This window comes from Poecile atricapillus, chromosome 3 (genome assembly GCF_030490865.1).
Source record: "Poecile atricapillus isolate bPoeAtr1 chromosome 3, bPoeAtr1.hap1, whole genome shotgun sequence".
NCBI classification, from domain to species: domain Eukaryota; kingdom Metazoa; phylum Chordata; class Aves; order Passeriformes; family Paridae; genus Poecile; species Poecile atricapillus.
The window spans coordinates 54,770,383-54,792,235 of NC_081251.1; the positions used below are offsets into that span (position 1 = coordinate 54,770,383).

A 21,853-nucleotide genomic window follows, 5' to 3' on the forward strand; every position below is an offset into this window, starting at 1 on the left:
AAATTAAAGGGAGTTTACCTACCACTGCATTTATATAACAGATAAATGCCATAAAAAGGATTGGACAGAAAACCCCAGGAAGTTAGAAAACAGCACCAGAAGTGTCATCCTACTGCATTTTCCATGGTTAGAACAAATAAATAAGCACTAACTGGCCCCATCCAACTCACCCTGTACCCAGCCTACACCACATCACTGCCTGACACTCCCATCTGCTGGGCACAAAGGTGCTGTGGGCAGTGTTTGAGCTGCCATCATCACCACTTCTGGGGAAGGCAAGGTCTGGTGGCACAACTGGTGGCCACAACTCCTCCTTGGCACACAGCTGCCAGCCACAACCAACCTCCTGCCTGTGGGAAATCCTCTCTTCATCTCTATCAGGGCTGCTTTGCTTGGCTTCATTAGCAGGCCAGAGACTGGAATTACTGTTAGCAGAAACTTCTGATGACAACACATGAATTGGTATTACCACCAGATTTTCCAGTTGGAAAACGCCTGACTAAATTATGCCATTACTTTTAATTTAAATTTCTCAGTGAAATAAAAACTAGGTGTATTTTTATTTTTAATTAAGCAGCCTTCCTGTTAGCTTGCTTTGCTTCATTTCAGTGATAAACAAAATAAATTTAAAAAGCAGAATTAACAAAACTGCTCTCTTACACGTTATATAAATCCCCCATTCTTGGAAAGCACGTGCTAAAGAGAACAAGCAGAAGAAATGGAAAACTTTTTATTTTCATATTCTCATTTGAAGTAAAACCATACTCCAAATGATGCCTGTACCTTGCAAAACAAATCACATCTATAAGATATTAATGTTTATGTAGAATTTTTGATGTTGCTAGGACAGCAGAGTGATCAATGACCGTTTGCAATTTGATTTCTCAGTTTATAGATAGCATTTTTCCCAGAAATGTGTTTTTATGATCCTGGGGAAGCAATTTCTGGCATGAATGACACAGCAGTAGTTTTCAGACTGTGATGCAAAACTGCTTTGAGATTTCTATTTCTCAAAAAGCACCAAGCACATCTACAAACAGACTGAAAAGTTGATGATAGAGAACTGAGCTTGTTGGTATTAGGACAGGTCAACACAAAGTGGCTTCTTTTCTTCTCATGAAATGAGATGTGCAATGCGTGGGTAGTAAATCCAGAGTCTCCATCTTCTTTCCAATTATCACCCCCATTACCTTGACATGATATAGGCCAAAGCATACCCCTCTGTACTGCAGCAACAAGACTTCTGGAAAAGCCCCAGCCTTGTGAGTTTATTTCTTCAATTCAAAATATGTCTCATACAATGCAAAATATCACATTTACTGAATTAGTAAGTAAAGTTGCAAATAAAAGTTACAATAACTTAGATGGATTAGAGCATTACACCGAAAACTGCTACAGGAAGCAAATAAATGCAGGACAAAATGTTATGTTTTGGTCATTTTGCATTTATGTAAAAAGTTAACTTCTTCATGCCTATTTACCTTCTGAAAAATCAGTGGGATCTTGGTTCCTGGGACCTTCTTCTGATCTTGTTCCAGTAAAAGTGACAGTGGGACACCAAACAAGCCAGAGTCTGAATAAAGCAAAGAAAATGAGATATTATCCACATCTTTTCCAGTACATGTGATAGTGGCATAAACCCACATTTCTGAAGCAGTAAGTCTATTCAATATGTTCAGAGCTATTGACCTTTTTTTTTAAGTGTTTTAATGTCTTTGCCAATCAAGTTATTACACAAAACATCCTGTCTAAAAGGATTCATCATCTCTTTGTCAGGAGTCTTCTGTTTTGACTTCAAATTGCCATCCACATATTCTGCAGCACAGTAAATTGACCTGCATAAATGAACCAGCTGTGTAGTTCTGGTCTGCAGAATGGATGTGATGATGACCCTGCAACGCAGATTTTAACCACTCAATGCAACTTACTCTACTTGAGATGGAAATGGAATGAGTAGAATACCCAGAACTTGATCACTAAAATAAGACAAATACAATTATCACCCAGAGTTGCTGAACACTTCTCTCTACGAGGGTTTGTAGATAACAGCTTTTTAACTCCTGTAATTTTGAATTATATAGCACCAGCCGAACAGAGGATAGCCAGCTCACTAAAGGTTCATTTTTAAAAAAAAGCAAAAGTACAGTTAATTCTTGGTTAGAAAATAACTTTTACAATAGGGGTAAGGCAATTCAAATTTCTTTTTTAAGAGGAATTCAGTCACAGTTAATTTAGTCCTGATGAAAAACTAACCTTAGTCTTCATGTAAATGTGACTTTTATGTGTTATGGCCCAGTTGAACAGAAGTGAATAACCATTTAAAGATAGCTATGCTAATAATGACTACCCCAAAGTTTGCTGACACAGAGCTTCTCTGTCAGAAGTACTGATAACTGCTGTATGTGCAAGTTTTCTGGAGCAGCATAGAACAATACATGTAGTTAAAAACTGCTGCTTGGTATGATGCCACGCCAATACTGAACACAGAACAGATGCAATTACTAAAAAAAACTGTCAGCCCTTGAGAAAATGATATACATCAAAGAAAGATCAATTTCAGTGCCAAACCAAAAGTTCTTGTATCTCTGTCAGCATAAAAAAATCTACCTATAAAATAGAAGGGACTCATAAATACAGGCAATATCCATACTCCATAGCTTTATTATCTTGAAATTCTTGTCAATAATAAAAGTTTCCATTGAAATATAGTTAAAAAAAACAAACTCCAGGAGGACAATAAAAAGGCAGCGCTGGGCACAGCACAGCATTCTCCAGAAGAACGATGTTTTCATCATCTTTACATCCTCATGCACAAAGGTGAAAGCAAATAGACCCACCACTGGATAGATCAATTGGCCAAACAACACTTAAGGTGTGAAGAGGTAAGGGTCAGACACAGCAACATGGCACTGAAGGCAGTACATTGCAAAAGCAGATTAGCTTGGCAGAAAAGGTGATGTCATTGCCCACTTCATACACATTGCCATGAGTCTAGCCTATCTTTTTTACCTTTTAAAAAAGTTTTTAATCAATTCAACATTTGATGAATGCCTGCCCTTCAGATAATAATGCTGGAAGTGAAATTCAATTAACAATTAATTTTGTAAGAAGAAACAGTTATAACTAAGACCCAAAAAGAGAAGAAAGTGCTTTGTCTCTGTTTATCAGTAACAGCACAAGTACTTCTGCTAGAAAATGCATTCAAGCAATCAAGGTCTTGTTGATGTTTCTGTGTATGCCTTTTGCATTAAAAAAACTGTTTACTACTACAGGAAAATGAAGAACACATTCTGAAGAATCTATTGTACCTTGTTGTGTATCTCTCTATGCTCTCTGTTGCTTTCAATTATTTAAAGTGAGCTATTGCACTGTCACATTCACTGAACCTTGTTGAACAGAATTTCGGCCAAAGTAGTCTTGCGGTTAACTGGTAACACATCTCAAGCTCTTGCAAAGCATTTAGCAGAAGACAAAAATATGAAAACCAAACAAAACATTGAAAACCTCTAGCATCAAGAAATTGTTTTCCATGTTTTCTATGCTCCCTAGCAAAGCACTGTGTTTAAACAAATGCTCTGATGGCTTGCAGAGGAAAGTGACAGGTTGCAGCTGTCTCTGCCTCCTCTGCAACAGTTTAAATCTTCCACTTTATATGATGCCGTTCAGCATAACTGCATTACAGCCTAAGTAAATACTGGATGGGCAAGGCCTATATGACACAGGAACCATATGAATGTTTGTGCCAGACAGAATAGGAAACAGGTGACAAAGGCTCCCAGCATCTCTCGCCCATGGCAACAAAAGCACAGTAGCCAGGTAGACTCACCTGAATGACAGAATTGTAAAGGCTGAAAAGGACCTTTAAGATCATTGAGTCCTATTTTGAAAGTAGGACCTACTTTTAGGAAATCAGGAAAAGAACACCCACAAAGAGCACATGCTCATTCTCTTTGGGAATAAATCAGCACATACAAACTTCTGTGAAGGAATTCCTGCTGCACAAAATGTTACTAAGATAGTTACCCTTCACTCCTTAGATTATCTGCTCAGTGACTGTCTTGAGTTCTAATTTTAGACAGAGTTGGAGACATTATGCCAGCGAACTTGTTTAAAGCTTGCCTTGAGTTAAGGCATAAAATTAAATGTTATTCAGGTCCTATGTTAGTGCTTATATATTATAAATTTTCTGCTGGAAGATCATAAAGAAACGGGTGAATTTGTTTTGCTGGATTGAACGGATGTAATTGGTTGAGAATACAAAACACCTACTTACCTTTGGTTTTGATTTTTACAGCTTTTTGCTGCTTGAATTCTGTCCCAAGTATGTCATAGAGAGCAGTTAATTCAATCAGTGCTAAAGAACAGACTTTCTTCATATCCTGAGGGGCTAGGTCACCAATCTTTGTGGTACCTGTTTTGTCCTTCGGCAGTCTGAAATTCTAAAAGCAGAAATTTGCAGCAGGGTGAATAATCCAAGTCATGACAAATTACTTAGCTCAAAGGCTGTGCTTCCTTCAGGGTACAATCTTTCATCATGAAGCCTGCTGTTACTGACTAAATCAAGGGAGAATCCCACAAATCAGTTAAAAAGAATATGATCTTAAAATGATAGGAAGATTTAGGTTCCCAGTGGCTTCTGCAGGTCATCTAATTCAATTGCTGCTCAAAGCAAGGCTAAATTCAGTCTGATTGGATTGCTTGTTGTTGCTGCTCAAATGCATTTTCAAAATTCCCAATAACACCTGTGGGAACCTGTTTCAGTGTGGAATGCTCTCATGGGGACTTTCTTTACTATGCAGAATGAAATTTCACCATTAGTCATTTGTGTCCATTAACTCTTGTCCTTTTACTTGGCACCTCCAAGAAGAGTCTGGACTTGTCCTGCTTGCAACCACACACTCCTCCACCTTCTGCATCCTTTTCTAGTTTATAGTAGTGGAAATGGCTGTCCATGAACAATTCTATGCACATAAAATTGGGATAGAAATCCTTCTGCACACAAAATAATATATCTGGCTGCCATATAAACAATAATAAAGGAGTTCTTTTCTTAGGGAAGGGGGATACTTAACCATGGCTCCTTTCTGCTGCACTAGATACTCAGAGGCTGCAGTCAGAGATCAGAGAAAGGAATTTGGCTGAAAGGGTGAGGGACTTCCCAGTTCATTGAACTTTCTAACTCCATCTCTCACCATCAGGCTTCTAAGTATGCATGACTCAGAGCAGGAAGCTTGACAAGACTTTCTTCCACTTGGAAAGACATATTATACTCATGAATTATTTTCTTACCCTGTACAAACCCAGCCATAGCAGAGATGAATTGCTGGTTATGGTACACGACTACAAGGGCACATATCAAAACATCATTTACATAATTATAAAATAATACCGTATTATATTACAATATATTATTACAATATTATAAGATACATAGCCAGTTCCCCACCTTGAGCTTTCATTGACTTGCACAAACATGTCTGTTTAAATATAGCTGCCAATGATGAAGGTGCAACCAATATACTGTAGATTTAAACAGGTAACACCCTTTCCTATAATTTTGCAGCTCCTTTTGTAACTGAAGAAGAAATCCCATAGCCATATCTTTGAGCATCCTTCACAAACCTGGCCAGAAGTAGAGCTAACGTATTATGCATATATATATATATATGCATATATACAGAATTTAAAGCATAGCTTTTATCTCCTTGTTTTAGGCAGCATTAGAGAAACATGACTCAAACACTTTAGAATCCATCTCTGAATATCCATTAATGTCTGGTTTATAATGTTTAAACTAGGGTACATGGGGTAATTACTACTTGAAGAACTGCACGTCCTTATCTAAATTAAGTGTTTGAAGAACTGGGAAACATTATTTCAGAAACTGTGTTTACTCAGACATGTTTGCATACAGCGTTAGAAAAAAAAATAAAAATCCAGGAAAGAACAAGACAATTTCACACCAGCCATTAGTTTACAGGTTATATGTAACTGCATGTTCATGAACTGTTAGGCAGAGAGATCCTCCAAGATTCTGAGGATCAACAACAAAATCCCTTAGAGAATTTTCTTTTGATTTTATATGGATTAATTCAGAAAAAGCCTTTTTTTATTAGGAGTTGGAAAGAAAAACTGAGTTCAAATTAATCTTTAATTTCCTGCCATTTGACTTCAGACCTCTAACTTCTATAGATAATTCTGATCCTCATTCTCATCCCTCACCTACCTATCAGACAACTGATAAAGGTATCTTTAACTTAGATAGATAAATCAGATTGTTAAGCATAAATGTGGTTATTTTCATGTTATTGAGCATACTATTCCCAAAAGTTAGTTACTATAAGAACTTCTATCTCTACAAAGCTAAATATGACAATGTTCTTCTAAATCTAATTCGCTCAGTCTCAGATAAATATCACCAAACAGTACCTCCACCTAAAAAAAAAAAAGAGGAATAAATAAAAAACACCTACTGGGAGAAGAGTGTCACCCCCTCCACCTTTGTACATTTTGCCTGCTGAGCTGTCTTTGAGATTAGCTGCCTGTTCTGCAAATGATATCTCCAAATTTATGTCAGTGTCTGAAGATGGCATGTCTTCAAGCAGGCTCTTCCGCTCATCTGTTCCAAGACTGAACTTTGGACCTGAAAACACCATTAAAAAAAAAAAAAAAAAAAAAAAAAAGCTAAAAATCAACAGCAGCACAATTGAGCACCACTCTGCGTGAGAGTATGTTTTAAACCAAGTTTAAATTAATGCTGTGCAAGCAATGGACTTTCTGATTGCAAAGTCACTGTTCCTGTATTTTTTATGTCAGTTGAAAATTTAGTTGTTGATAAGGGTTCAGCTTTTGAAGGTTTTCTTCAGTAATTTTGCCAAGGCATGGGGTTTTCTCTCCTATTTATCTATTATGAAAAGATAGAGCAATCCACCTCAAATAAACAGCAGACTCCCAGAATCTTGCGTCAGAAGTTTCTTCCCATCAAACACTTTCCAGACTCAGACTGTAACATCCTGCAAACAAATCAGTAAATTCTTCTGCTCTTAAAATTTCAAAAGCAATAGACAATGTGACCTCTATGATCCAAAGCATTAATATCCGTGAAAAATGGGGAGTACACAGATTTTATTTTTGTTCCATCATTCCTGTTCTCACCTCAGTCTGAAGAGTCTAGATTCCTCAAAACAGTTTGGGCATGTTTCCATGATAAAGGGAAGAACTGAGTACACAACAATGGCCTTACTTCTCTTTCTTTGTTCCTTAAAGGAATCAAACACTAGACAAACTTTGAACATTTTTTGTGAAAAGAATAAAGAATCAAAAAAGGGAGAGGCAGTTCTGCTTTTAGAAAAAGAAGTTTCCCAATTTCACAGTAAATCAACCACTGCTTTGGTCGGAAGTTAAAATATATTGTGAAAGAAGAAGAAAATTATACAGTAAAAAGCACTATTTAATACAACACATAGAAGCCTAAGAAAGCTTTCAGTCTCTCATAATATCTATCCAAAAGGATACATCAAGAAATAGGTTCTTTTTACAATACATTACAGAATGACAGAAGGTTTCCAGGTACTACAAAAGAGTAAAGTCACAGAATAAATAAGGTTAGAAAAGACCTCTGAGATCATGGAGTCCAACCTAAGACCAAACAGCACCATGTCAGCTATACCATGGCACTAAGTGGCATGTCCAGTATGTCCTTAAATATTCCAGGACTCCACAACCTCCCACTGGAGTGGCAGTCCACTCCAATGTCTAATCAGCCTATCTGTGAAGAACTTCTCCCTGATGTCCAACCTAAACCTCTCCTGGCACAGCTTGAGGCTATGTCCTGCTGCTGCCTGGGAGAAAAGACCAACCCCCACCTGGCTACAGCCTCCTGCCAGGCAGTTGTAGACAGAAAGATTTCCCCGAGCCTCCTTTTCTCCAGGCTAAATCCCCCCAGATCTCTCAACCTCTTCTCATAAGACTTGTGCTTGAGACCCTTCACCACTTCTGTTACCCTCCTCTTGCCATGCTCCGGTTCCTCAGTGTTCTTCTTGAATTGAGTGGTTCAGAACTGGACACAGAAGATGCGTACCCTCTCCAGCACTGAGTACAGAGGAAAAATCACTTCCCTAGTCCTGGCACAATGGTTCTGCCTCTGGCTCCTACTCATACAACACAGCAGCCTGTTCAAAGCTTATATACCACAAGTGTAGGAAAAGTGATTGGAAATGGGCATGAGCTGTGAAGGAGAAGTACCAGCAATGCATATGTTTTGGTGTAAGTATGTTGTGTTACATAATACACTAATTTTTTTACACTGCTGTGGGAATTTTTTGTATGGCCTAGAGTAACTACCCTAAGCCAAGACAGAAAAAAGTTCCCAGAAAATAGTTACAGGTACAGTAAAAGGTAATTCTGAAACAGGGGAAAGCCTGCAGATAGGCTGATTAAGAGGAGTCAGGGAAGTGCTGCTCTACAGTGATAGTATCAGCAGTCTGTAAAAAAACTGAGCTGCAAGCACACAATCCAAACATATGAAGCAGGAAGTTCAAAAAATAATTACAGCAACTCAACATTTTTTCTAAATTGTATCTGCACCTTATTGAAAAACAAAAAAACTATTCTCTGACATTATTTAGAGCAAGTACTGAAAATAACCTCAGTCAGCCAGGGCCAGACCCGAGGACCTGACAGACAAATGGCTGAAGCCACCACAGCCACTTTCTGGTAAGGCACAGTGCTTTACACAACCACTCCCATGTCAAAGCACTTACCTAAGCTGAGACACTTTCAGGGAGAGAAGGTGGATTTGAGTTAATACTTTGACTCTACTTGTGATGTGACTCTACTCACAAGTGATGCTTTGAGAAGTAGAAGAGAACATTTTCATATTCTGCTGGTTGTGTGTGTTACTCATCTCTTGTTTTTTCCAGAGTGGCTTCTGCTCACTTTCCACAAACCCCAAAATGCCTAGGGCATACGCTAAAGATTAAACTGATCTTGAAACTAGAGCTGCTCCTTTTGGTAAAGAGATATCTGAGTTCTCAGTAAGCCAACATATCCAAGGTCAAATTCATCCCTGACTCTGATCCTTGGCATCCCTGCGTGTATATCCATATATATCATGTAAACTGTTTAAGTCACCCATACTGAATGAGAACAGTTTCCTGTACCCCCCCAAAACTTTTGTCATGCTAATGTGGCCAATACCTGACCTACATACTTCCTACCAGCTTAGGAGGGATCTGATGTTAACAAACAAAAAAAAAGAAGTAGCTCCTATTTCAGTCCTCTGGTCACAGAGGTGTCATGTAAAGCAGATGTCTCAGTAATGCTCTGCACATTTTAAAGACCTGAAAGTGGTGCTGTTGTAGGGAGTCTCTTCTTGGTTGTACAGCCTTGGTCCCATTGTTGTACATTCCTGAACTAGGCAGCAGCTGTAAGAGGAAGTAGCCTTGGTGTTCTGCCAACCTGCCAACCACAGGCAATATTTAATGAGGGAAATGCAAGTGTGATACAGAAAAATGTAAATATTGTCTATGAGGATGTGGAAACCATATTTTACATGAGTTCTGTACCCTTTCCTTAGTTCGCAGAGCTATTTAAAGATTACATAAAATTATAAGAATTCTTCAGAAATAAAACAAGGACACATGGCAAGTATCAGCTGCTATATCCCAGTTTTGCTAGAGAATCTTGAGTATACACCAATGGAGCTAAGCTGACAGATCTTAACTTATGATTGGAAAGTAGAATGATTTTTTTCTTTGACTGACAAAGCACTTCTCTAAAATGCTAGTTCATAGATGGTTATAAATTGGAAATAAAAAAATCTTGTAATTATTTCACTTACACCATTACTTTGGCTACAGGATCCTCATTTATCACGTAAAACGAAAAGCAAAACCAAACTCTGTAATTAAAAACCACCAGATTTCAGGGGTTTTCCTTATCAAGAAGCAAACATTACTGCTCTTTACCCTCATATTACACACAGTACACATAGTTTGTTCTTCCACTCTCTAGACTGTTATGCTTTGAAGCTGCCTTTATACAGAGGTTTTATCTATTATTCTTCCCCTGTAGCTAATCCTAAATTCAGAAAAACAACTGCAGTCACAGTAAACTGAATTTTGCTATTCCCCTATTTAAGCTAATAAGTATTTAGCTTTTCATATGTTTTATTATTCCCTTTTTATTTCTTGAGAGGTCTTAATGAACACAGTTATTTACTCCTTTTCACACAATTCCAAAGAAAATTACTTCTTTTCTTTTGTATCTATTGAACGTACTGCTAGCTTTGCAGGCCTTTAGTGAGTGTCATGGATTGTTAAAATGATAATGCCTTTTGAGAGGTTAACACTTAATTGTCTTTTTGCCTCCTGTAGACACACTCCATACCTACATGAAACAAAGGTAGTTATTATTCTATGAGTTTGCATATACTATTTAGTCAAGAAACAAGGTGTGTTGGACTGGTAAGAAATGAGAACAGGTTCACATTGCCCAGGTGTGCTCTAAGTAATGCCTTAAGTTTTAGCTTTCATATTTTCCAGATTCTGTACTGCCTTAGTGTGTGACTCTGAACTCCATACAAAGTGTTAGCAAGTTCTCTTCACAGTGTAGGTAGACAAAACAATCCTTTTCCAGCCCAAGAACCAAGGACACCATTGCAGCCTGGGGCCCAAAAAGCATAAACAGTGAATTGAGCAGAGCAATCTGGGAAGATGGGACTTCATAACCTGAAGCTGTAATTGGACAATTAACCCCAATGTGTAAATGGACCAAAACTTACAAATGTGTGAAAACTTGTAACCAGTCATCCATCTTGTGACCATCTTGGGTCCATCTTGCGTGTAGCCCTGGCCAGGCTCTTATACTGCTGAAGGTGTGTCCTTTAAAGGCCTTTTTAATAAATATCTACTTTATTCCTTTAACTCTGTCCAGCCTCTGTGCTAGGTGGCCTCTCAAGGCATCATAAGGGCAAACTATTAACAGCTTTAGTCTGGCAGAAGCACTTGGGAATGCAGCATTCACATATCCCATTAGGAACAGTCATCACCTTTGGAGTATGGCCAAGAAGAGTTTTTTTTTACCACAGCAATTTTAAGATGTCTCAATTTAGGCTTTTTTTAATAATGTCTGAGATGATGTTCTTATTTTTTCGGGTAAAACTGAACAATTTCTGTGTCAAAGAAGGTTTCCATTTTAAAATAATATCCTTGGATTTGGATTTCATAAATATTTAGTACCTCTGAAATATCAGGCACTGCTTTTTTGCCTTAAATTCATTCACTGTTTGTATAACACTTATTTGCTCATCATTCTGGAGGAAAGATCAAGCACTGAACCAGGTGCATGCTTTAAACACCAGTAAACTTCCATAGTTTGAATGCAGACTGAACTGATTTTTCCTTCCTCCTCCAATCTTGGGAGCAGAGCCCACTGTAGCATGTTGACTAGAGCAGGAGTGTACCAGGATGTAAGCAGGCTGTGTTTGCCATCCACATCACAATCTGTGCTGAGGAGAGCTAGCATATGGGATTTGCATTTCAGAACTTCCCATTTCTGAAGGGTTCATCAGGGCCATGGGGAAAAAAAGAACCAGATGTGATAAAAACTCTGTAATAATTGCTTGGTAATTTTCCAGCTCTGAATCCTACAGTGAAGTTTATTGACACAAGCACCAGGCATCTTTTCCTTCCCTTGTGCTGAACCAGCAGTCTGGCAGTCCTCCCGTTTTTTTTACTGCTCTTATTGGAGTGAGGTTTGCTGAGAGAGCGGGAGGGAAATACACACTTCTGGAAACACACAGATTCAGTGTTATTCAGGGCTGGTTTATATTCAGGTCTCCCACTCCAACTGCCATGAACATTCTGTATTGTCCATTGCTGTTTTCCAAGTCTAATTCTAAAGTAACAATTTTTCCAAAATGTTACTGGTCAGTATTCTAGAACTGAAGCAGAACTTTATTTGGTGGCTTAATTAAAGCTAACTAACTTGCAATAAGTAACTTGATCTGCCTACTTAATGTGGGTATAGGGTTCAGTGTAACATCTATGTGCTATCCAGTCCTCCAGAAGAAGCAAAAACCCCAACATATAAACAAAACAGAATAACAGTGCAGCATCTTAAAACTTAAACAGCTGCCAGTAAATAACCTGATCTCTACAGGGGTGGGTAGGATAGTATGACAAACCCAGTGCAACCCTTACTTTGAAGAAACCTAAAATTATGCAGGTCAGCCACACTTTTAATATTGGATATGAAGAAGAGCAGAAAGCTCTAACAAAATCTTTCATCGGAATTCATACTCTCAAAACAGAAACCATGGAGTCAGCTAAGGACTTCTGTGATGTACTATCCTGACAGTGAGAGGAAAGGGTCTTCCATGGGTACTGCACCCCTCTTCTGTGATCACACATTACTGAACACAATCTAGGCACACAGAACACCATTTCCATTTTCCTTGAAATGGTAAACAACCTTTTTTCTTTCAACCCTGTTCTTCTTTTAATTTGAGCTACAGATATATAGCCAGTTGTCACAGTTTCCTTGATGCTTGAGTCCAACCAGTTCTCTAGCTTTTTTTTTTTTTTTTGCTTGTAGTCCATTCAGTTTTATTCTTTGGTACGCACTGATGAGTTTATGCATAGACCTTCATTTCCTGTACTGTACAGCAGAGACAGACAGAAGTGATAAAATAAGGATCAGAAACAACCTGAGCATAAGCTACGAGAGGAGACTTCTCCCAGACAGCTTGATTATAAGTTGCTTCCTGATAATAAACAGGGTTTCTCAGGTGGCTCAAATGACACTACCTACAGGCACACTTGAAATTTTACACACCAACAATGCAGTCCAGAACAGGTTTCTTATTATAATTTAATTTTATTTTGCGGAAAACTTACTTAAAATAAGGACCCATGTAGTAGCAGGTGTAGTTGAACACCTACAAACCAAAAGAAAAATAAAATAAAGAAGAGAGTAACTTTGCATTACCTTTTGTTCCATCATATGTTTCATTTTTGTTTTCACTTGTTCTCACAGCTGAAGGTTCACTTCCATCACAGACCTAAGAAAGAACAATAAATATGCATGCCTATAAAAACCTAGAGCATGGTTGCAGGAACTCCTTTGACTCTGTGCAGGATTAAACACACTGCTACAATTCAGGGGTATGCAAAAGCACATCCCTGTGTTTCAGCAGAAAACCCCTTGCCAAACTCTAAGGGGATCTGAAACCTAGGTAATTAAAAAAGAAGTAATTAAGTAAATTCACTTCTTCCTAGAAGGCTAAGTGGGTGAAGGATTTTATTTTCCAAAGTGGCAAAGAATAAGAAAATGTAGTCTGACCTAAAGCTGCAGTTTGCACTGGAAAGCATATGAACAGGGAATCCGGAGCAGACATTTTGACTGACTCAGACCAAATTCCTTTCTCTTGAAAAAGCTTACATGGCTGCCTCCCCTAGAGAGCAATCCCATCCCTTTCGCAGGACAGCATAACATTAATATCTGTGCTTGCAGCTTAGATTTCCAGCAATAAAACCAGGACACTTCGAAGAGACAAAGAATGGGAAAGGATTTGAACCATCCTCTCCTTTCTGTTATGCTGCTGTACCCAGCCTCAAAATGTGACATTTTGTGAACTGGATAACATCAACTCTAGACAAAATATTTCAGAACATGTAGAAAATCTCTGCCCATATATATATATGGGTATACACTGATTCATATACATTTTTAACCACATATAATTTTTACTTTTTGGCAACTCAAATTAACAATGAATGTTTAGCACACTGTATTTCTAATTGTATTTTACTCAAGCAATTCATAACTCCATACTTACTGAGAAGACAAATGCAAGTTTTAAAGATTTATCCTACTAGCATAATCTGTATTTTCTTTTTTTCTTTTTTTTTTTTTTCTTTTTTTTTTTTAAATCGGGTATCTTGAGAGGAGGAAGGAGTTAGCACAATTGCCCAGAAAATTATCTCTGTTTCACAAAGCAGCAGAAGCAGACTGGGAAGTTGTTAAGGTACCAAAAGTCTAGTTTCTCTTTGGGAATATGGCAGGAAATTTAGGAGAAACATTAACACAATTGTTGTGTTGATGCAAAACATCAACACTATTGTTTTACCTTTCCTCCTGCTTTCCTCCAGATGAAGGGAGGCTACAGGATTTTCAGAGGCTATTATTAAACTGGAATGACTTCATACAGCTGCAGGTGGCTTCAGTCCTCTTTTGTTATATAAAAAGCTTTCTAATGATGGGTGAGTAACAAAGCAGTGAGACACTACCTAGGGAGGTAGTGGAAGCTACTTCCCTACAGGCTTTTGGTGACATATTTGGTGAATAACCACAAGCAATGATTTCTTAACAATTATCTTGCTTTGGAGAAAGGAATGAAGTACAATACTTGTATTACTTTATTTCTGTCAAGGAGACAAGTTTAGAAGGATTTTTTCCCACCATTATTTCTATATTCAATAAATAACCATTTGTTTTATACATCTTAAATGCCTAAAATAATTTGCCTTCTTAGTGGTGTCTTCAATATCAAAACATGTAGTTTAAGAGAAGAAAAATCTATCGAACATTGTGACATAGGATTTTCAAACATTACAGTAAGTAGCCTACATACAGGAACGTGAATATTTCTTGTGCTTTACTGAAATAAAAGGAAAAAAGAGAAATGATACTGCTTTAAGCTACATGGTATTTTACCTAAATTGCACTGCTATTAGATCTTGTAATTTTTAGGTAGTCAATTACAAGTCAGATCCCAGAAATCTTTTATGGAGTAAATATCTTTTCTGCAACCACAGGCAAAGCAGAACAGTGAAAGGGAAGTTGTGACTCCAGAATGTACCACTTCTCCCACTACACTTCAACTGAGTTTAGAAGGAGTTGCTGAAGGAGAGGAAGCTGTTGAGGGAAGGAAGAAACTAAATCCCCTCAAAATTCACTGTGCTTTCGATCACCAGAACCATTGCACTGAAAGGCACTGTCAGCATGAGAACAAGGGACAGAGCTGAGGTCAGGAAAACCAGTCATGCCATAAGGTCTCATTCTTACAGCTGAAGATCTCAGTGCTCTGAGGGAGCAGAGAGGACACACATCCTTCTCCATGGAAAAGGAATTCTAATCATAGTCTCCATTTCCCTCCTTCCCCTTTCCTGTATATGGGAATTATTTTCAATATCCCATGACGGGAAACTGGGACCCTTTGGGGCCTGTCAGAGCAACTTCCCATACACAGTTTAACACACACATAGGGCCTGAGAAGTTAGTATGGGGTTTACACCCCCAGGTGATATGCATAAAGACCTAGCCAAAACCAAGGAGGTTAGGCTAATGCCCCATTTTTTCCCATTTTTATAAACAAACAAATAAACAAAAGCACCAGTAAATAAGAGGTAACCACTCAAAGGTAAAAGTAGGCTTGTGGTAACTCTTTGGGTGATTGTTGTGATAAGTTTCACATCTGTGTGAAAAATAATTCTGATTAAAATGAGCAGTTGTTTTATTCATCACTTTTAAGTAAAATGAGTCCAATATACATACTTCTTTATAAATACTGAAATTGCTTAATGCAATGTCAAATCTGGACAAACATCATTCCTGAAAATTTAGTGAAAATTCCCTTGGAAATCAGTGAAGTTAGGCACAAATCTTCTGGAAATGTCCCTTTCGTGTGCCACCCTGCTCTCCCCCATCTGTACATGTCCCTCTCTTCTCTCTGCCAGAATCAAATAAAACAACCGACAGGAACTCACTTTTCCCTTTGAGTCATTTTGTAGCCTGAAGATATCTCTGACATCAGGAATCTGGTGCTGTTTGTTTCTTTTCCTCATGGTTTGTGTGACAGTCTCTACTCGCTTTTCCACTGCAGCTTTCTGGGTTCGAGTCAGTGTGGATAAAAACACCATGCTTTCCAGGGAGTCGCCAGAGCTCTCTCCAAACAGATTTGACAAACCTGCCTCCTTCAGCCATTCTTCTTCCAGTTCTCCCTCTGAGCAATTTGAAGAGAAAAAGGCATAAACATTGGCTTTCGATTACTGCCAAGCATATTGGATTTTAATGACATGACACGGTTAATATAATTCACAGAAAAGTACCAAGGGGATACACAATTAAGAATTACTTACACTGTCATGACTCGGAAAAAAGCTATTGTTTCTAAAGAGCCTCAAAAGGTTTAATATATGATATCAAAGCTTTTAAAGTAGTTAATCCAATACCGATTGCTATGTGGCAATCTCTATAATAATCTACAGCACTTCCATTAAAATCATAGACCATTTTATAAATGTACCTAAATAAAAATGTGTATGGGGAAGCCTGAAAGCCAGATCATTGCTGCTTCACTGATTTTTAGTTCAATACTCAGTCTTTTTACCTCTCTTACTGGCATGGTTCTGCCCACTTTTCTTGATACATTAATCCTACAGCCTTCCACTAGCTCAATTTAATGAAGGACAAACCAGCCTACACGAGTCACCTTAATGCTATTTTTTCATCAGTTCTTATGACATGGTCTCCAGCCTGCTGACAGCCCACAGAACAATTTTTGCTTTAGTCTTAGAGCTGATAAGGTATCTTTTATTGACAGATCACTGCACATGAAAGAAGAGAAAGCTATTAAATATTGCCACTGATGGCAAAACTTCTGCTTCTGAAATCTGTATCTCCCTAATTATATTTTCTATAAAATAGTAAGTTCTGTCTGTACACCAGTTGAGGTTGTGCTGAATGCCAACAATTCTCTTAAACGTTCAGGCAATATTTCCATTTATCAGATACCTAAAAATACTCCAGAGCTGGCATGTCAGCTTCACTATTGATAGCATTTTACCACTGTGCCCAGAGCACATCCAAGTGGGCACCTTAATGTTAACAGCATCTAGAAAGCAGACACCAAAATTTAAGTATGAATTTTGCTATGGCTGCGCGGCCACATCCTGAGCCTCTGACGAAACTCTCAGGTTTTGTTATCAGGGCTGGAAAGAAGGACTACACCCATGCTCCAGAGCAGCTGTGAGCAAGCTCTCTCCCCTGCCTTGCCTTTGCCTGGCCGAGTCCATCAGCAAGGTGCACCATCCCACGTGCTCAGAAATACTCATGCCCCAGAGAGGTGCTGCACATTAGGCAAGGTGTGGGGCCCAGCAATATATGCTCAAGCTGATAAATCAACTGTGCTGACTCACTCAGGCTTCACGCCAGCATCAGCTGCAGTAACCAGGGAGAAGAAGGCTACATATAAACCCAATGGAAATGGTGGGGCTGGGGGTGCAGAGCCTAAAGGTACAGCCACATCAGTGAGCTGCAGTAAGAGAAGAGTTTTGTATACCACAGAACAATGGGCTCTGATGCTCTGGAGAAAGCCCCATGGCTCCATCAGAAAACCCCATAGCTTCCCAGTCACTAGGGTAGGGAACCTTGCTGCTTTCTCCAGGGGCCATGTTGTTATGCTCTTCAGAGCAATGACTTTTCAAAGTTCTTAGGGAGGCAGAAGCACAAATCCCTTTGAAAGCTCATGGAGCACATTCTACTCACTCATGTGGAAGCCACACCAAAATGCAAAATTCACCATTTTAATTTACTGAGACTGTGGGTCTCATAAGAATGGGAGAGAGGCAGCTACTGAATTGTTAAAAAATAATTTTGGAGAGAAAACTGGAATTAAGGACATTACTCCTCCTTTATCTGAGAGGACATAAAAACAGAAAAAGAAAAAAAGTTGCCCAGCCTCCAAGACTATGCCCCAAGGAGTGGCCCATAATTTATGTTTCTGAGAAACAAAAATAGTACAACTGAACAATCACAATACAAGCACAGAAAGTTACTCACTAAACTTAAACCGGTTAATCATTGGCTTGTCTTCTAAAGCGTGAGGTTTCTATCCACAATAGCTACAATAACGAACAACATACACAAAGAGTGAAAGGGTAAGTTAGTTCAACAGTAAACTGCAAATAGCTCCGTTGTTGTGATTTGAAAGTACAGGCACCTTTCTGATATTCTCCAAATACCATTCAAAGGAAAACCAGCCTTTTTCTTGTCTCTGATAACTCTCTTTCAGGGCACTGCCTGTTTCTGATGATATGCATCAGAGGCAACAGAATTTTCAAAGCAGGTGTTCAGGAAAGTGACCTCCTTTTGTGATCTGTATTAGGTGGGTGCCATCTCTTGAAATAAGATTTAGAAAAAAATCCCTAAATCAGCAAGCTGATGAACATTGACAGAACAGACTTCATTACCATCTGGCTCTTTCACTACAAGTGCTACTCGTTCCTCGTGATTATTTCCTCTGGTTTCATGGATGTTTTCAAGTTCTTTCCAGTAGTCATCCATAGACAATTCATCCAAGGAGTCCTGGGATCCTGAGCGGTCAAACGACGCTCCATCAGGGATCTTCTTGGAATGGTCATGGTTCATTGTATACTGTCCAGACCGACGGCTATAAGAGTAAATCAAAAAGAAATTTTTGGTTAGCATCTTAAGATACAGGATGTATTAGTATGTGTTGTGTCAAATTATCAATGCAAACCACTGTCAACAAGCAAACCAAGACATTAATAATTACTTTTAGTATCTGGAATACATTTTCCATTTCATATTTCAGCTCTATGTATCTCCCAATCTGGAACAGCACGGGAGTTAGTGTTAAAAAGAAAAAAAAATTAATCCAAATTCCAGTTATCCTCATTACACATACCCTTAATTCAACTCTTAACAGTCAGGTCCAGAAAATTCATGCACATGTCTTCCTAGAATCACCACTTAAAGAATTTTTCAAAAGTGCTTTTTTGCCTGAGTAAATTCTTCAGTTTGACAGTACAATTACTGCTTCCCTTTGCTATTCTGCTTTTATTTTTTATTAATATTTACTCTGGCATCTCTGACCTTAATTACAACTGGGAAAGGACAATGCAGAATTACTGCAGTTACAGTTTGTGAAGTAAACTGGCGAGTCCAAATATTTAATAAAGACCATAGAAACTATTTGTTTCTATAGTTCTGCCTCTTTGACGGGAAGCTTACCATTTTTATAGTTTGACATTGCTGGTTTTTGGTTCACCTTGACAAACATATATTCTAAGGTTTCCAAAAGGACGTTTCATCTTAAGTATAGATGCAGCTACAAAGAAGAAACCAACAAGCTGAAACCTCTTGGTCTCATTTTGACCTCATTAAGTCACTGGCAAAAATGACCACTGACCTAGTAAAGAATTCAGCTTAAAAAGGACACAGGTTGCAATGATGTCACTGAAGTTACAGGTCACCCTAACAGTCAAATATATCAAATCAAAAGCCACAAACTGATCCAGACTATCAATTGATTACATGAGTAGTATCTGATTTAATGTCAGAATTATCCCTACTTTTTGCAGAGGTAAGACTACAATGATGATTTTCAGTAATCTTTTTCTAAACTACTGCTGTAATAGTGTATCAAAATTCTTCCTTGTATTAAAAAATAGGAACTTCTTTGTATTTCAGGAAGAGCTTCAGAGTCCTGTATGTTGGCATTTGTCTCCATATTCGAAAAAAGAAGACACAGTTTGGCATTAAGTACCACTCACTCCTAGAGAAAAAACATATCAAAGACCAAGCACTGTGGATTTATCACAATGTAAACACAGTAAATTAAATCCTACCTTTCTATCTAGCTGACTTGGCAAGTTTATATAGTATTAAAATGAAAGTCTCTTGTCCTTACATTTTATCTCGGCAGCTGATACTTGTTAGCTGCCCCTAGGTAAAATAGCCATGCCTTTCTCTCTGAAGATAAGCTCCGTGCATGTCCAAGTCACAAATCCTTTCACACCAGACATGCTTGATTCTCTGAGAAGAAAAACTAACCATATGGACTTTGCCTTTAAAAGTACAGAGCCTTATGGAAAAACTGAGTTTCTACCCGCCCTTTCTGCACCAAGTGCAAGTTAATAAATGACAGTCACCAAGATAATGTGCACCTCAACACCATTGCTTAACCTCCCCTTACTTCAGGGGGAAAACCAAAAACATTAAGGACTCATCAATGGCAATAACACCATCATGCTTGTAGTGCATGTTACCCAATAAATACAATTTCTCTGTGTAGCTACCTCAGATCTTAAACCTCTCCTGACAGGCATGTCCCTGTGCCGCTTGTGAATCCAACACTCATCATTGCAGAAGGATGTTCATGGAGTCACAGAAGTGTCCCCAGCAGGTAGCTGGGATGCTGAGTGTAGTCACAACAGGTCAGACTTTCCAGCCCTTGACCAGCCTTCCGTCCTCCTTCAGCTGGAGGTGCTCAGAGCAGATGGGTCTCCCTCACAAATAACACTCTGGACACTTGAACTGCTGCTTGAAGGAGGTCAATTTCAGATTATCATCACTCAGCTCCCTGTGGAGCAGCTCAGAAGCTTTTGGTGGCCTTTTACCTTTGGAACAACCTGCTCTCACTGATCTACCTCAGCTGAAATTTAACCACCACCACACACCATGAAAAAAATAAAACTAACAGACTGCATACATTACAAGCATGCACTTTGAGGAGCTCAGGCAGGCTGAGATGGGATAAGCTCCAACATGCTGTGGCTCTGTGCCACACCCACAGGGCAGAGCTACTCCAATCCTTCTACAAAGCCAGGCTTGTCACCTTCTTCAGACTAAGTTCTGTCTCTGAGAAGCCTGTGTCCTGAAATGCAGAGCTGATACTCAGCACAGAGCACTCAAGGCCATTTTCAGGTTACTATGAGCATTTGCTGTACATCACCAACACTCCCTTAACTCTCAGAGACAGTGCCCTGCCCTTCAGTCTCTGGTCACAGGGCTGCTCTGTTCGACCAAATGTAAGCGGCTTTTCTTGCAAGGCTCCTCCTGGTCTGACCTTTCCACCCCTCCTTAACAAACCAACACAGCAACTCCTAATTTTGAGCAGGCAGTACTGCCATGCCTTGTGAAAGCCCTCTCAGACAGTTTGACATCAGTGACCGGGGGATGCTGATGAGAAATAGTCATACCAAAACCTCACCTCTCTGCTGTGAATCTTTGAGTCTCTCCTTCAGTATCTGTGTTACTTTAGGCCCATACTCAGCTGCCAGCCTCAACCGCAGCCCCAGCAATGCTTGAGCTTCTCATGAGCCAAGTGCCACACCACTCCCACTCCAGTCACTGATTCCTTGTCTTCCTTCATCAGACTCAATAAACTCCTTATCCTCAGTTTCTGTTCAGATTGCAAATCCTTTCAAAGCCATCTGCATTTGTTCATAGCCACAATTCACATTTCTGTGGGCTAGGACAGAGAGAGGCACAGGCTTGCAAAGAACAACTTCTAAAGCTCTAGCTGACAAAGCAGATCAGATCTTTTTTTCACTTCACTTGGTTCAAGGTTTCCTGCCTTGCATACTCCACCAGAGAAAGATATTGGTGAAGCAGTGTTTGGTGCACAATCTGCACAGCAACAGCTCCAGGCATCTTCTTCTCTGTCTCTCCTATGAACCTTCCCCTGGGTACAAAAAGGCACAAATAGGACCTCTTGAAGATCACGAGGGCAGTCTTCACACCATAGGCTTGGTGCAGATGAGGAAAATAATTTTAAAATTCCACAGCATATGGAAAAATAGGCTGCCAATTAAGATTTTTATTTTTAGATATCTGTTGACAAGAGCAAGAACATGGGTTTTCTGCTGTGACCTTCCAAGAAATTCAAACCTTTTCCAAACTTATCCTTAGTAAGCACTTATATATTGCACAATAGAAATGCAGAGGTGGAAATGTTAAGACCAAGAACAACAGAGAGAAGGGGAAAAGTAATCAGCCTTAGTAATAATATTATAAGGAACCTGAGAGATCTTTTTAAAAATAA

At 38.9% G+C, this 21,853-nt stretch overlaps 1 protein-coding gene across 6 annotated transcripts in view; it reads right to left on the reverse strand.

Moving 5' to 3' along the window:
• ARHGAP18 (Rho GTPase activating protein 18) overlaps positions 1–21,853 on the reverse strand; it is a 99,562-nt gene that overhangs the window by 23,045 nt on the left and 54,664 nt on the right. For 4 of the 6 annotated variants that reach the window (XM_058836478.1, XM_058836474.1, XM_058836475.1 and 1 more), the window contains exons 2-7: positions 18,255–18,454; positions 15,771–16,006; positions 12,991–13,063; positions 6,474–6,643; positions 4,274–4,439; positions 1,482–1,573 (exon numbers count right to left, since the gene is read on the reverse strand). In XM_058836478.1, coding sequence (XP_058692461.1) covers positions 1,482–1,573; positions 4,274–4,439; positions 6,474–6,643; positions 12,991–13,063; positions 15,771–16,006; positions 18,255–18,454 — 937 coding nt within the window. Of the gene's footprint in view, positions 1–1,481; positions 1,574–4,273; positions 4,440–6,473; positions 6,644–12,990; positions 13,064–15,770; positions 16,007–18,254; positions 18,455–19,717; positions 19,831–20,105; positions 20,125–21,853 lie in introns of those variants that run through there. The other 2 variants (XM_058836477.1, XM_058836476.1) reach the window with 2 other exon arrangements.